The sequence below is a fragment of the Punica granatum genome, chromosome 4, assembly GCF_007655135.1.
Source record: "Punica granatum isolate Tunisia-2019 chromosome 4, ASM765513v2, whole genome shotgun sequence".
NCBI classification, from domain to species: domain Eukaryota; kingdom Viridiplantae; phylum Streptophyta; class Magnoliopsida; order Myrtales; family Lythraceae; genus Punica; species Punica granatum.
In genome coordinates this window covers 37,365,544-37,381,192 of record NC_045130.1, presented here as the reverse complement: position 1 = coordinate 37,381,192, position 15,649 = coordinate 37,365,544, and the positions used below count along the sequence as shown (strand labels likewise).

Genomic DNA, 15,649 nt, shown 5'->3' with positions numbered 1-15,649 from the left:
CTCTCTCTCTCTCTCTCTCTACAAACATCTAGGCTCCGTTTGGGAACGGAATTTAATTTTAGAATTATGATTTTGATTTTAACTCTACCCACTACACAACAAAAACACACGTTTCCCAAGTCAAATTTATAATACAATCTCATTTGTCCTTTTTCAGAATCAAAATCAAACTCTGTTTCCAAACGCACCCCTAATTGTTTTTCTACATAATCTACATTTACAGTTGGATGTTAATTATGTAGTTAATCACTAATTAGAAATGAAAAAATGACGCGTTGATTACGTAGACTGACAGTCGAGTATTTTGCGTGTACGTAATGAATTAGCTGCGCCTTTTCTACCCACTACACAACAAAAACACACGTTTCCCAAGTCAAATTTATAATACAATCTCATTTGTCCTTTTTCATAATCAAAATCAAACTCTGTTTCCAAACGCACCCCTAATGTTTTTCTACATAATCTACATTTACCGTTGGATGTTAATTATGTAGTTAATCACTAATTAGAAATGAAAAAATGACGCGTTGATTACGTAGACTGACAGTCGAGTATTTTGCGTGTACATAATGAATTAGCTGCGCCTTTTCTAAGTCATACTTATTAGCTGCGCGTTTTCTAATTCATGCTAATCCGAACCAAACATACACTTACCATGACACTACTGAAATATGAGTGTAAAAGTCTAGTTGCATGCGAATCAACTACGAAATTAAAGCATATAGGATATAATTTTACAACTCTTCTCATCATATATATATACACACAGGGGCGGAGCCAATGAAGAAGCGGGGGGCAATTGCCCCCCTGAACTTTGAAACTTTTAACTTTTGCCCCCCAAAGTATGAGATTTTTTATATAAAATTAGTACTTTGTCCCCCCTGAACTTTGAATTTTTTAAATTTTACTCCAAACGTATAAGTTTGCCCCCCGGATAAAAATCTTGGCTTCGCCCCTGTATACACATATATATGTATGTATTCTATCGCGATAACGTATACATCAATGTAACTCATATAGCCACACAGAAGATTTAGTTATCTGCTGGGGACCAAGTATATATGCTCGACATGTACGTCGTACGTGTAACAATAACGGTTCTCATCTAATATATATATATATATATATATATATATATATAGATAGAGGTGTGTGTGTGAATTCTACAGCTATAACTTTAACATTAATGCAGTGCATTGCATGCTCATATAGTAACAAATAGTTTTTCGACCTATTATTGTCTAACACTTATTTTCACAAATATTATTATTTTTTGAGTGTGCATCACCTAATATTAAAAAACTCATTGAGTTTTAAGTAATTCATGTTCAAACTGAGTTAGTTTATATTGAGAATTAAATCTCTTCCGATCATAATTTTTTTCATTCATAAAACTTAAATCTGAATTATTATTATTATTATTATTATTATTATTTTGTAATTTAATAATAATAATATTATTATTATTATATTTTATTTTCACAATCTACGAATAGTAGCTATATAAAGTTATAAACCATTGCTCACTCTCTCCCTCTCCAGCTCTCCATTTTTTTCATAACGAGGATTTCTCCCTCATTCATTCCTCTCATTAATCTTTTCATTCTCTTCCACTGGAGACTTCAACATGACGACAGACAAGCAAGAGAAGAGGAGGCCGCCGTTCTGCATCAACGACCACACCGACATCCTCGTCGAGGTCCTCAAGCGCCTCGACGGCCGCTCCCTATGCGCCGCCGCCTGCGTCTGCCGCCTCTGGCGCGCCCTCGCCGACGCCGACTCCGTCTGGGAGCACCTCTGCCTCCGCCGAGTCCCCTCCCTCCCCTCCTCCTCCCCCGGCGTACGCCCCGTCGTCTCCGCCCTCGGCGGCTACCGCCGCCTCTACATGCTATGCGTCCGCCACCTCCTCACCCGGCTCAGTAACGACCCTGGCAGCAGGTGGCGGGCATCGTCGGCCTGGGACGAGCTGCAGCTCTCGCTGTCCCTCTTCTGCGTCGACTACTACGAGCGGCTCGGTGGCCGGTTCGGCGACAGCGCGGCGTCTTCTTCACTCATGTTTCTCTGCAAGCCCGTGAACGTATGATGTGCTGATATTTTCCGGAGTTTGACCGTTGGCGAGGAGTGATTCTATTTATTTATTTTTCTTTTTTTTCCCCAACTTTTAGCCAGAATAAAAGTAAAAAAAATAAAATTAAGTGAGGTCCAGTCAGTCAGTCCATTACTATAGCAATTTTTATTTTTGGTAGGATATGTAATACAAATAATACCATATTAATTATTTATTATTCTTAGGTTGTTGACAAATTAATCTTTTGTATCATGCTTGGAGAATATCAATATATAATGGAGTTTGACTTGTGTTCCACTATGCGTACCTTCTCATTCTATTTACCATTTTAAAGCACCGCTGGCGGATCAAAAAATTACAAAGAAATATATCGTAAATTTTGCACGTAAATAGTAAAGAATGGAATGAAATCACTATACCGAACGATCGATATGCTATGCTCGGTTAAGGCAGAACTCGCATGCATGTGTATAGCATAAGTCGCGAAGAGAGCTTTCCAAAAAGGGCTGTGGGGGTGGCCTTGATGTTGGGATACTTATAATCCAAAATTGGCCAATGTTGAACTGCTCGAAATGGACTTGACAAGTCTGATAAAAGTTAGTGGTCCAACAATCATATGATCCTGAAATCCACCCATTATATTGTCTTTCTCTAGAAAAGGAAAACACGAAAAAGGTTCAAAAAAGTCGAAAATAATGAGGGTGTGTAATACCGCAAATTTCGAAATACTCTCTAATTATATAAAGAAGCGGATTGATGGACCCTGGTCGACTGAAAAAATCTGTGGATTAGTATCTCAACATTGCTCGTAGTTCACTAGCACGCTCGTCCTTATTCGAGGTGGCTGCGTGACTGCTCACTACATCGAAGCCCGTATGCTCTCAATTCTCTAGTTGTTGCGTCGCAGTAGAGAGCGACGGCCACTTTATGAGTATTTTGAATCAATCGTAACTAAAATGCGAGTGAAAAGTTCAATTGCTGATACTATCAGAAAGGATAGGAAACTAAAGGACATTTCCTACGAGAAAAGAGGGTGTAGGATAACGATACACATTCGTACCCGATAATTGAGAAGTTTTAAATTTGATTCTCATGGTAATCATGGTAAGAATATCATGGTGCTTTTGGTTTCAGAGTTAAATTAATTTTGATTTTGATTGTGGAAAATGACAAATGATTGTGTAGTATATTGAGTTAAAGTTAAAAATTAAAATTTTTTACTTGAAAAATGTGTATTTTTGTTGTGTAGTGTGTTGAGTTAAAATTAAAATTAAATTTTTTGTGATTTTAACTGCGAAACCAAACGGAGCATCAGTGTCCCTCTATTAGCTATTAAAATTTTCATTTCATTACTAACGTGGGTTAGTTCAAGCGATTCGGCATTTGTTCCGCTTAATCAAGATCTCGGGTTCAAGTCATTGTGAACGCAGAAAATTCACGCTGAAAGAATTTTACCTTTTAATTGATCAACCCGACTCAACTAGATTTATCAGATTCTAATTGGACTTCCGGATATCAATTTTCAGAATGAAAATTTTTCATTTCACTGTAATACGCTATGAGCATTGTACACAAGAAAAAACGAGGGGGAGCACATCTTCGCGGCCCATTTTCTGTCCTGCAAGGCCCAAAGCTAAGCTTTTGGATTGCAATTTGGGCCATGAGGAAAATAGAAAACCGTACCAATTTTGCCGCGAAATAGCAGAAAACGGCGCCGTTCCGCTTACTCGCGTCGCTTTCTCCCTCACATGCTGACGCTCTGTCTCTGTCTGTCTCTGTCTGTGTGAACCGTGAACCGTGAAATTCCAGCTTCCAAGTCAAGGGGACGGCGATCGACCGATGAGGAGCTCAGCCATGGATCCTCTCATCTGGCACAAAGTCGCCGGTCTTTGCGGTATTCTTGTTCTTCTTTCTTCCTCACATGGACTCTGTGGTATTTCTCGTTCAGGGTCTGGTTGAGCAGACTAAAGCCGTGTGATTATTGTTTGAATGAACAGGAGTAGCTGCTCTGGGGCTGGGCACGTACGGCGCGCATGTCTTCAGGCCCAAGAATCCCGCCTACAAAGAGGTTCGGTCCCATTTCCGCCGTTGCCCACGATCTCTCCTCTCTTGATTCCGACCAAAAAATCGATCTTTTTGCCTTCCTAATAATCTGTCTCATTCGCCTTTCATCTGATGGTTGCTGTTCGAATTCGACTGTAAAGGTTTGGCAGACGGCGTCGTTGTACCATCTAGTTCACACTGCGGCTCTTGTTGCTGCCCCCCTCACCAAACGCCCCAGCATTGTGAGTACAGTCTCTTCTTTCCGTGCTCATGCCCTTCAGTTTCCGTTCTGTCACGCCAAATGTGTAGAATTTGGAACTGGTGGTGTTTTGTTATTGGTAAAGCTGAATTTTTCAGATAATTCGGTAGAAAGTCTCGTTTCACGCGGACCTTGGAAAAAAAAAATGCCTTCTTCTGTTGCATGAAGTGAAAGTTTAGATGTCATTCGTTGTCGACACATATGGAAGGTTCAGCAAGCAGGTTAATGTAGCAGTGTATTTAATTCAACAGTCGACTTGCCTGTAAAATTGCTTCATTGGTTGAGGCTCAGTACTCGGCGTTTGGTTGGTTGATGAGAGGGCTGACGGGATGGAGGTCATAATTGGGGCCGTCTGCTTCAGTGCAAATGAATGTTAGGCGCGAAGTATGTTCTTCTTTTGGCTTGAAAAGGCTGCATAGCTTTCTACCTTGAACTTGCTTACTTTGCAGAAAAAAATTAAGCTGATAGATCAGACATCTTATTAAATTTATTGTTTAATAGGTATCGACTGATCGTGTTTATTTACCTCAGAGGTTTTGTTCATTTTTGTTTCAGTTTGGAGGCATGTTGACTGCTGGAATTATTTTATTCTCTGGGTCGTAAGTGCCAATCTCTCTTTGAATCCATTATTTTGTGTACATACTAAAATCGTCTTGCCTAAAACTGCTCAGACTTCGTAGCTCTTGATATCCAGATATGTTTCACACGAAGTGCCCATATAACCGGTTGGGTCAAAGAGAATCCTTTGAGTATGTATTAAGAGTTAATATTCTTCATGCTTGGTGAATTACGAGATGAGACGTAGATATCCATCACTCTCCGTCCTCAACTAGTACGGGCTTTCTCAATGGTTTCATTTAATGAGCCCAGGATTTTATTAGTAGGACTAGCAATATAGAATCTCTTAAAGTTGTTATATCACGTTTTGGGGAGGAATGGGAAAGGATAGAGTAATATTGCCTTAGAAGGTGGAGCAAATTTGTATAGCAACTTCATTCCAATATGTTTTCGTAAATTCCCTCCAAGCTGAGCACTGACACTTTACTGTCATACTGTTTGTTCACCAATAGTGGACCAGATCATTGTTATCCATGGAAATTGATTATATATATAGGCTACCAAAAAAGAGGCATGTTTGTATATGCGTGTTTACTAGTCCTCTGGGACCATATATCAAGTAAAACAATTGTATGTCTACTGCTACAGCATTACCTTCACCCATGTATGTCTGAGATAGCTATACCACAAATCTGATGCGCACCATATCAGTGATTTTCTTCATGGAAGATATGGATATGTTTCACCCTTGCCTTTTATCGTCTGTTCAGTCGTTTTGTGGTTAAGGGCCATTTACAAGTTTTAACCAGAAATTGTGCATTCGAATGTTTGTAGGTGTTACACTGCAGCATTTCTCGAGGACCGAAAGTACTCCACCTTAGCTCCGGTTGGTGGGTTTTTGTTCATTGGTGCTTGGGCAAGCTTGCTGTTTTAAGACCTGAACAAACTCAAGGACTACAAATGTTACACATGTATCATGTAGTATCCCCCTTAAAACTACCTGCTTGCTCTCTACATTATTATCATTGTGAAACAGGGTGCTCTTATGGCCATTGTCATGTATGTATTTGTGGAGGACGACTAGAGAGGAACCAGAAATTGTATGTGCAATGCAATATATGTCTCAGCTTGTCTGTTCTCTTGCAATATAATGAATAAGATTACACCAAAAGTAAGACCAGATGACTGGCTTTAATTGGTTTTCATGAGCTTCATATGTTTCTCCTTCTAAGCTGGGTAAAGACGAACACTTGCATAATTTTCAGTAATTGAACAGAGATTGGATTCACAATGGAATGATCGAGTCGGCTCGGTGATCTTTACATATACATTAAAAAATTTTAAGAGTCAAGTTACATTAATATCCTAGAAAAAGAACATCACATTTATATTCCCCTTGATCAACATAAATTCCGACTGTCAACTCTCCTATGTACATATTTGTTACACCCGGGGTCGTTGCACGCAATGGGATCCCAATACAGGGGAAGAAAACACCTCATTATCAAACGCCAAATACTAAAAGCTGAAACCGCTCGATCTTGGGCTCAATGCGGAGTGGTGGATTCCCCCAAGAAGCTTCATGTAGAAGCATCTACCTTGCCTACATTCACAAAGACCGCTCCCAATCATTCGCTAACGAGTGTCTGAGATGGCAATATAACAACACTCCAGACAGTTCGTTGAAATAAGGAAGAGCACACATACGGGAAAGGGCCAAACACCTCTGCCATATCCAGAGTAGGCTCAGCTTTCCCGACCACAAATGACCATCGATGAGCTATTGCGGGAAGCCTGACAATCATGGAAGCTTATTAGAGATCTCTCCTCTCAGAACCATTCCTTATACTTTTCTCTTAAAAGAAATGAAGTATCGTGATGGACTGAGGTTGGCGAGACATCTCATTCGAGAGTCGTTCTCCAATCGTCTGGGTGTTGTTTAATCTCTGTTTGGCCACCCCATTTGGGCTTCTTTGATTAACTAGAGGCTAGACCCACCTAGACCCATGGGCTCAACATTTGCTCCGAGTGGACCAATAGAAGATGCATTAATTCTAATAGGAATGAAATGAGAGGCTTTGGTTTACCTGTTTTTGTAAAGCCTTGTATGTTCCTCACTAGGACTGGTCGAATGACTGTTTTCGGGCTGTAGGGCTCTGCTCTACTTCTCGATGGCCCTTGAGCCCCACAGGCCAACTGGAGTTGAGCCACTGGGAACAAACTGGGGTATCTATCCCGATTCTTTTAGCCTGACTGGAAAAACCGTGCAACTGCTGAATAAAGCTGCTCTTCTTCAAACGGCTTGGAAACATAATCATCCATGCCGCACTTGATGCACTGTTCATTGCTTGCTTGTATAACATCAGCCGTCATTGCTATTATCGGAGTCCTCCAGCCACCACTCTTCCCAAACATCTCAACTGATGCCTCCCCCAACAAAATCTTTCCATTGACCTCCCTCTCAATAGTGCGGATTCTTCGTGTTGCCTCAAACCTGCATTTTTCGAGTAAAGCTTCAGAGTCATAGGCAAGAGGGTAAATGGAAAAAAGAAAAAAAGCAACAGCAAGATTTCCTAATGGAGGGACAAAGATGAACAACCAATTGCAGGCAATAAAGCTGAAGAAAATTCAAAAAATGATTTGCAGGTAATGCCCTAATGACTTGGGAGCCATAGCAATAATTTATTGTCATTAATTTCGTGTAAAGAAATCTTTTCTCAACCTGATCCAATCAAGATCTTGCCAAAAAGGCCATTTTTCGGTTTCCTTATTCTTGGGAAAACAGGACAGCAAGGTACCAATATGTTGCACGTCCTAGAAGATTATTTTCCCTCGTGAAAAAAAGGAAAAAAGACTGCTTTTATTTTTCGAAAAAATTGACATAGAAGGGGACTCCAAGCACATTTTTGAGATGTAAACACAGCACCTGCAAAAGTATATATACCCAAACTGAGGTTTAGATCAAAGCGGAGAGTATATAAAGATTGGACGAATACAGTACCCATCCATTCCCGGCATCTGGAGATCCATGAAGCAAGCATCGAAGTTATGAGGCGGTTGGAGCATTTCCAGGGCCGCCTGCCCACTATCGACACAAGTAACGATTGCACTATATTTCTTCAAAGCTCCTTCAGCTACTCGCCGATTGACAACATTATCGTCCACCACCAAGATTCTCTTCTCTTTTAGCAAGGTTCCGAGGTTTGATGGTTTTTTCTGGGATCCTACTTTCTTCTTGCCGTTTCCGAGGGCTTCCTGGAAGAATGCGACCAACACACTCAGTCGGAGAGGCATCATCAGCACATTATCAATGAGACCATCCAGTTTGAGCTTGATTCGTTCACTGGGATCGATAGAGGTAGTGAGAAGAAAAATTTTTGGGGGATCAACTAAGGCTTCCTTGCTGCTCTTCTGCTGAGGTTGTCTCAATAAACGATAGAATTCTGCAGCACTTTCAGCATCCCAAACATCTTTGTGGATGAGGACCATGGCATATCCTGATAGCTCACTGTAAGAAAGAAATCGAGAAATTATTGGAAAAATGAAACCAAAGCAAAATAAGAAAGAATAACTCTTTCAACTATGTCAGGATAGATATAGAAGTAGGAAAGATTTTCTGGTTTTCTACTTCTCTTGTTGAAAATTAACAGAGTAGTAAAGGTGTCGAGATGGCACTGTAAACGTTTCAAGTATACCTTTTCTTCGGAGATTGAGAGAGATAGATGCAGGCTGATTTAAGACTCTGAGCTTCGTCCACATAGATTCCCAACCTGCAGAGATGATATCTTGTCACCTCAGCCCGGATGCTTCTCTTATCTACCACTAGAGCTCTCAGTCCTTGGAACTCCAAAACAAGTGGATTGGAGTCTTGCAACTTCACATCGAGGCAATTTTCCCCACACTTCATGAAAGGAACCATGAACAAGAATGTACTGCCGCGGTCTGGTTCACTCACGAAATCGATCTTCCCATGCATTAGATTCACCAAGCACTTGCTGATGCTCAGGCCAATTCCAGTCCCACCATACGTTCTGGAAGTGGAGCTATCCGCCTGCATGAATGGCATGAATATCCGGTCCTGTGCATCAAAGGGAATACCAATTCCTGTATCCTCAACTAAGACAAGTACGTCAACTGATCTGTTTTCCTCTGTTCTATAATTATTCTCGGAGCCGCTAAATTTTTCGAATTTCTCCCAGCTTTTCCACCTATCGACCACAGGAAACCCGCTAAGTGTGTCGTAACTTCTTTGGGAGACGTCTTTGACTGGGTTGACACTGTGCATGAGTACTTTGTCTCTAACACTGGGCTGAATCTGAACTTCTTCTGCCAGATGAACCGAGACAAATATATGGCCGCGGCGTGTGAACTACAGATTAAGGAATTATCTAGTGAGAACTGTGCAGAGGCGGCGAAATTTCAATATAAAATAAATGAGTGATGATCCTTCTTCGAGAAACAGAAGAGAACAAACATTCTAACACATTATACAAAAAATTCACGAGGCCATAACTTCCCAATTCTTCTAAAACTTTTCTCGGGAGCATAAGAAAAATAAAAGTAAAAACAAAAGAAGGATTACATAAAAGAAAAAAAGAACAACTTCACTTATCCAAAAAAAGACAAAAGAACTTCAGTATGGATAAATTGAAGCTAACCTTTATCGAGTTCCCAACAAGATTGGTTATTATCTGCTTGAAACGACCAGGGTCACCAATAACAACTTCAGGCACTTTATCAGAAACATAAACTGCCAACTTCACATGCCCAAATTCAAGTTCGTGTCAGATAGTTTATTAAAAACAACAGAAAATTCTGAGAGAGGAGAAAAAAGAAACTGAATCTGTACCTCAATCTGCTTCTCATTAGATCTTCCTGAAAAGAGTGATAGCACATTATCAAGAACTGAGCGAAGATCGAAAGGCACGTGTTCTAGTTCGAGCCGACCGGACTCTATCTTGGCTTGATCAAGGACCTCGTTGATCAAGGATATCAGATCTTTCCCACTGGCATGGGCAGTTTGGGCATAGTCCATTTGGGTAGCATCTAGATCTGTGTTCATCAGCATTTGAAGCATTCCTAATATACAACATAATGAAAGGATAAGAGTTACAACATTAAACATCCTGCAAACATAGTAGCTGTATACCTTTTTTCTTATATATTTTTTTTCTTTTTAAGATGTGAGAAATGGGAAGTAGAAAGCCAACACATTTTCCCATGCAGCAGGAGTCTACTCACCTAAGACACCATTCATGGGAGTCCTGATCTCATGGGACACGGTAGCAAGAAACTACAAAAAAAAAAACCAACCATGGAAGATAAAATAGTGGTCAGATAAAAAATTCATCAAGATACGACCATCTCGACGAGTATGTAGAAAATCACATGTAAATAATATAATCAAAAAGCAATTTCATCAACCAAACAAAAGTGTACCTGAGATTTTGCCACATCAGCAGCCTCAGCAAGACTCTTGAGCTCCATCATCTCCCGATAATCCTGTTCTACCTTTGCAATTCGATTTATGGCTGCTTGAAAGATATGGCCAACGAGCAGAGTAATGACAAGGACTCCAACCGATGCATTTATAGCAGTCCATGGCAAAGGAGGCTTTTGCTTGAACCTATTTATGGAAGCAAATGTCAACGTTTTCCAATTACAATCATGTGATGTGATACCACATAGTAATAATTATACCCGAGCTTTGAGGTGAAAAAGCTTTACCTGCAATGCATCTCATGCTTCCTAACTGGATCCCCAAAATCCACATGACTAACACGCACTAGGCCAGTATCAACTATTTCATCATCCCCATACATTTTAATGTGAGCAGACTTGTTAGTTGTATCATACACATTTACGACTATTGTCTGTTTACTGGCCAGTTGCTGCAGAAGCTTCTCAACCAGAGATGGAACATCATACGAAGCGCCAAGATACCTTTTATAAGAATTCGAACCAGACCAAGAAATAGATCAGTTGCTCAAGTCAAAGTTGAAAAGGAGAGAACCAGAGTCTAAAGTTTGAGACTTCACTTACCCGACAGTAGCTTCTGCTCGTTGTTCAGGCGTAGCATCGGGAGGGAGGTCTCTATCATAGACAGCAAATGTCAGAATAACACCAAGATGATTTGATTTCAATAGCTTAAAGGGTGATGTTAGCACTCCCTTTCCCGACGACCGAGCTCGCAATATATTTTCATGGTCCTCCTACAGAACCAAGATACATATGCAACTCTCAGATTAGCGAATCGCGCAAAGATGTTACAAGAAAATTTTATTGAGATGTGCTTAAATTTTATTTTTGTCTCATTTATTAGAGGAAGAATTACTACTCATCCCTTCCTCCTTTAACTAAGGAATATATTAAAGGGTTTCCATAACTGTATTCATTGATATAACCAAGTGCCACGATATTAGATTGATGCCATAAAAGAATTGAAAAGTGTTGCAAGTTCAGATGTTACCAACCTTTCCAGACATCATGTCCATAGATATTATGTGTGAGACAGTTTCTTGGGAGAATATCACTGGTGCATATTCATCTTGTTCGGGGACAGGATCCAAATTCCCAGGATTAGAATCATGTACAAGTGTCTGATCCTCCGACTCCATTTCCTTAGTAGCCCACCCAAGTTTCTTTATAGTCCAGCCATGCTCCCTCTCGAATTGCTCTCTCTCTGAATGAATAACTTTCAGAGCATAAGCAACACCACTTGTAAGCGGTCTCTCAAAAGCTGTTCTCTCAGTGTACTCGCTGAAAGTTTTCTGTTGGAATAAGAGACAAAAGATAAGGGTGCATTCAGCAAGAGAAAACAATCCTGAGAATAAAATGAAATTCATAAACATTAATAAGTATCTATAAATGATGATCCTTGCTAATGCTCTAGGCACAAGCATCACATATGGATGTAATTGTCAACATGAAGATCTCTGAGTTTCAATGAAAATTCCGAGGAGATTCTTAACTGAACCCCATCTGAAAAATTCTCGACGTCTGGATGAATCAGGGCCACTAATCATTTTAGGTCTCATGATGATAAATATTGGACCTTTCGCTGTCCATAGTTGTGATTACCCATTTTTAAGGACTCTTCTTTAGATCTGATCAAAAGTACTTAAGCAGGTCAGGAGAGCACATTCGAAAATGTACCTGATCTATAGCAGATGGCCTTTTCTCATGGTGAAAGGTGGAGATTAGAATAGCCAAGGCATGAACGTGGTTCATGCTGACATTAAACTGGTCCTGCAACATCCGAGCACGTTCATCGCACATATTAGCCAGTGTTTCTTCCCTCCTAGAGCTAATCTTCTCATTCATGTCCCAAAATAACCAGATCGATGTCACTATCCCCGATAAGATAAACAAAATCAGAAGCTTCTTCCTCCATTTCCCAGCTCTTTTTGGAGGATCAGGAGATTGCTGTTGTTGTCTCTGTTGCAGCAGAAGCTGTTTCGGAGGCTGAGTTGTTGACTCCAACTGAACAGCCTTCTCCTGCTTTCGCTTAGTCCGCATTTTCAGACAGAGACTGGGAATTTTGCAGCTTAGTATCACCATAATAATGGCCCACCAGCATCTTTTCGCCAAAAAGGAGGACGTTGGCCCAAGATCTCCATAATTTTCCTCTCTTCTTGCTCCAAGAACGCCCTAATAGAACAGAAAAGAATGGATGCTAATTGTTTCAGAAGAATGGCCTTTCGAAATCAAAACAACTGGTGAATTAACAGAGACCGTTTCCAGTTCTATCTTTACTTATTGCAGAACATGAATTTTGATTCCCATTTTCTTCAAATTATTTGCAGAGAAGTACGAATCTTTTATGCAATTTTCCTGCTGGACCACATCATTCTTGTGGAGTCATCTACAAGCTTTTGCAAGATTTCCAACTAACAAGACATGCTTATGATCTAGAACCGCTGCTCCTACAGATTCCACACACTTCTTGTCTGTTCTGGTTCTCCGATATCATGCTTCAACACGGTCCCCTTTGAATGCTTTCACCAAAACGAACCTCAATTTTGTTATCTATGTAACCTAGATAGACCAAACAAAGTTTATCCTGAGACTTTCAAGACTAAAAGGAATCGACCGGCTATCAACAAACTTGTATACCTTTATAGTATTCAAAGTTTTATATTGCGAAACAAGTGGTCGCAATCTATCCTCTAGCTTCAACAGGCCATGCTTGTTAAGAAAACCTTCACTTGGAACAGGGCACTGGTCTATTAGAAAACCGTCTTTCTCGGAGTGGTGAACCTTCAAAGACACAGGCAAAGTACTAAGATAAGTATCTCAAGTAAATTCTACCAATTCTGAATAAGATGAAACTAATGCAAAAGGAATAATCAGGAATCTAATCTGGGGTAGAATAATAATCAAACAAAACAATTCATTGCACAGTAAGAAAGACGACTTGACCATTGTTTGGCATAAGAATTGCCAACGAAGTCAAATGCAAGGGGGAAAAAAATCTAATTACATAATTCAATGCTTTGGGTAATGACCAATCAATGAGATAAGCATTCAACTGTCCACCGAAAAAGAAAAAAAAAAAGCATTCGACTGTACTTTTGAATTTACATCATAAGGGAGAAGAGCAAATAGATTAAGTCATAAGTTCTGATTATACAAGAGCAAGAACTTTTCGAAAGATGAAGACATCACCAGAAACAACCGCAAGAACAGATGAAACGCCTCATCCAAAAATAGTAACACGGACAAGAACAGAAGGACGTATAAATAACCTGATTCCATTCACCGAGCGGAGAAGGCAAACCACGAACTTGGTTCTTACTGACATTGAGATGCTCCATAAGAACATCCTCACAAATATCAGAGGACTTAATCTCCCCAAACAATGTTCTTCCTCTGAATCCCACCAAGAACCAGACTATACCAATCGCAACAATGAGAACAAGCCAGAGATAGAAGAGCTTCCTCCTCCACCTCCTCAGACAGCTACGAACATTCAAAGGCTCCTTAGCTTTCTTACAGAACTTCAAACTAGGAGGCAACTTCCCATTCGACCCAGGAAGCTTGCAGTTTGGAGGCATTGTCACCATAGCCCACCTACGAATCCTCAAGAAAAGCCTCAGGAGAAGACCACACAGAGGGGAAAAGCTCATTAAACTCACGACCCAAGAAGCAGAGGAAAGCTTGAGCAAACCCAAATCACAAAACTCCAACAAAAAACTCTCTAATTTCCGAGGAACCCAACAATGAGGATTTGCTCACAGGAAGGAACCCTGGTTCTACTTTTCACGACCAAGAACAGAGAGTGGACCACCCCTTCTGATCTCCTCCACTGATGAATATTTCCCGGATCTCTCTCGAACTCCTCACTCCCATGCTCTGAGAAGCACAAAAGCCCCATCAAGAGCCCGCACCTCCTCCTATATCTTCCTTGAAGGGCATGAAAGGGAGGGTGGCAATCATGCCAAGCAAAGGAGCTGTACCAGGAGCCAGCTATCGATTTGGGCAACTTGTGAGGAGGGAATCATTAATGGGGTAAGAAAAGTTTTGACCTTTTATCCTAATTGATTGATGGTTTCTCCTTGCTGTGTGTCTCTGTGTGTGTGTACCTCCTGCAGCTCTGCATATAGCTAAAAGAAGTATCAAGCTCACAGCTTTCCCCAATGAAACCACCTCCACTCCAACAAAGCTCTGAAGTAAGATAAACCCAACTTCGGCCCTCACCGGAAATCCAACTTTGTTAATGAATGAATGATCAAAAGAGCTCGACACTAGCTCAAACTGAGCGCTCTCTCTCCCTCTCTCTCTCTCTCTCTCTCTCTCTCTCTCTCTCTCTGTGCCCCCTCTCTCTCCCCTTAGGTTGGGTAGCATCATTACCCCCCATGAAACAATAAGTATAAAATAAAATAAAAAGGCATAATTTTTTGCACTAATCTTCCATTTCTGTTCATTGTTTTATTATTGAGTGAAAAAAAAAAACCCACTTTGTTTCTTCCTTATGCTTTTTGTGGGGGTTGAAGCTTGAAAGAGACTGCTCCACTCTCAGATGTTGAGATTGGAGAAGAAGGGCATGTTCCTTTTAGGGCTCATTAGGTAGCTGACTTAGACCAAATTCAGCATAGAAAATTTCAGCAGGAACATCAAAGAAGAACAAATGTTAAGAACGGAAATCAAGCTTTAATTTTTATTTTTATTTTTTGCACCTCACTGCCAATCAATGGCGCGGATTAATTAATAAAGGAAGTCACAAACTCGCACATGGCCTATTGTGGGACTCTGCCCAATGAGACATGGAAGGGGCAATGGACTTCGATGGACGTGATGCCATGCCATATCAGAGCTTTGATATATAAATAAATATATGTGTTTGTGTATATAATTATATATACACTTTGGAAAGAGAAAACTATCAAATATATTCTGAAAGACAAACTTGACATCAAATTGGATTTTGGAAATTTTTTTACATCACATAATCTCTTAATAGTTAAAAAGTATGTCTGAGAAATCATTCCATCAACCTACCATTAAAAGATGGATGGAATTATCCGAAACGAACAATTTTGTTATTATTTCCTACCTTTTTTATTACTTATATTTTTTCTTTTTTACTCTTTTTTACTCTCTCTCTCTTCCGTTTAAGCCGAAGGGAAGAGGACGGATCGGGGGTTATAGTCGGCCTCCGCCCTCTTATCAATGGTTATCGTCGACTCCACCTTCCTTACACAAAACCCTTATTCTCTTGT

The 15,649-nt window shown here is 40.3% G+C and overlaps 3 protein-coding genes across 7 annotated transcripts; 2 read left to right on the top strand and 1 right to left on the bottom strand.

Moving 5' to 3' along the window:
* Nucleotides 1-1,525: 1,525 nt before the first annotated feature.
* On the top strand, nucleotides 1,526-2,363 carry LOC116202894 (F-box protein SNE). Its single transcript, XM_031534531.1, has one exon. The coding sequence runs from the start codon at nucleotides 1,628-1,630 to the stop codon at nucleotides 2,081-2,083; it is 456 nt and encodes a 151-aa protein (XP_031390391.1). The 5' UTR covers nucleotides 1,526-1,627; the 3' UTR covers nucleotides 2,084-2,363.
* Nucleotides 2,364-3,801: 1,438 nt separating this feature from the next.
* LOC116202893 (transmembrane protein 256 homolog) lies at nucleotides 3,802-6,138 on the top strand. Of its 2 annotated transcripts, XM_031534530.1 has the most exons (5): nucleotides 3,803-3,962; nucleotides 4,066-4,136; nucleotides 4,273-4,353; nucleotides 4,926-4,969; nucleotides 5,763-6,136. In XM_031534530.1, exons 1-5 carry the CDS (start codon nucleotides 3,908-3,910, stop codon nucleotides 5,860-5,862), a joined length of 351 nt encoding a protein of 116 aa, XP_031390390.1. In that variant the 5' UTR covers nucleotides 3,803-3,907; the 3' UTR covers nucleotides 5,863-6,136. The 2 variants fall into 2 exon arrangements, with proteins under 2 accessions (XP_031390389.1, XP_031390390.1); XM_031534529.1 differs by lacking the exon at nucleotides 4,926-4,969 and having other exon boundaries at nucleotides 3,802-3,962; nucleotides 5,763-6,138.
* Nucleotides 6,139-6,212: 74 nt separating this feature from the next.
* Nucleotides 6,213-14,784, bottom strand: LOC116202892 (histidine kinase 2). Of its 4 annotated transcripts, XR_004156164.1 has the most exons (15): nucleotides 13,676-14,784; nucleotides 13,044-13,187; nucleotides 12,084-12,578; nucleotides 11,402-11,698; nucleotides 10,971-11,140; nucleotides 10,656-10,871; nucleotides 10,368-10,554; nucleotides 10,170-10,221; nucleotides 9,778-10,007; nucleotides 9,587-9,685; nucleotides 8,624-9,297; nucleotides 7,930-8,436; nucleotides 7,016-7,422; nucleotides 6,636-6,722; nucleotides 6,213-6,531 (listed from the first exon to the last, which is right to left on the bottom strand). XR_004156164.1 is itself a non-coding variant. In XM_031534527.1 (13 exons), the coding sequence occupies exons 1-13, from the start codon at nucleotides 14,054-14,056 to the stop codon at nucleotides 7,173-7,175; spliced, it is 3,702 nt and encodes a 1,233-aa protein (XP_031390387.1). In that variant the 5' UTR covers nucleotides 14,057-14,784; the 3' UTR covers nucleotides 6,213-7,172. The 4 variants fall into 4 exon arrangements, 1 of the variants encoding a protein (XP_031390387.1); XR_004156163.1 differs by having other exon boundaries at nucleotides 6,213-6,722; XR_004156165.1 differs by lacking the exon at nucleotides 6,636-6,722.
* Between the last annotated feature and the right edge of the window lie 865 nt (nucleotides 14,785-15,649).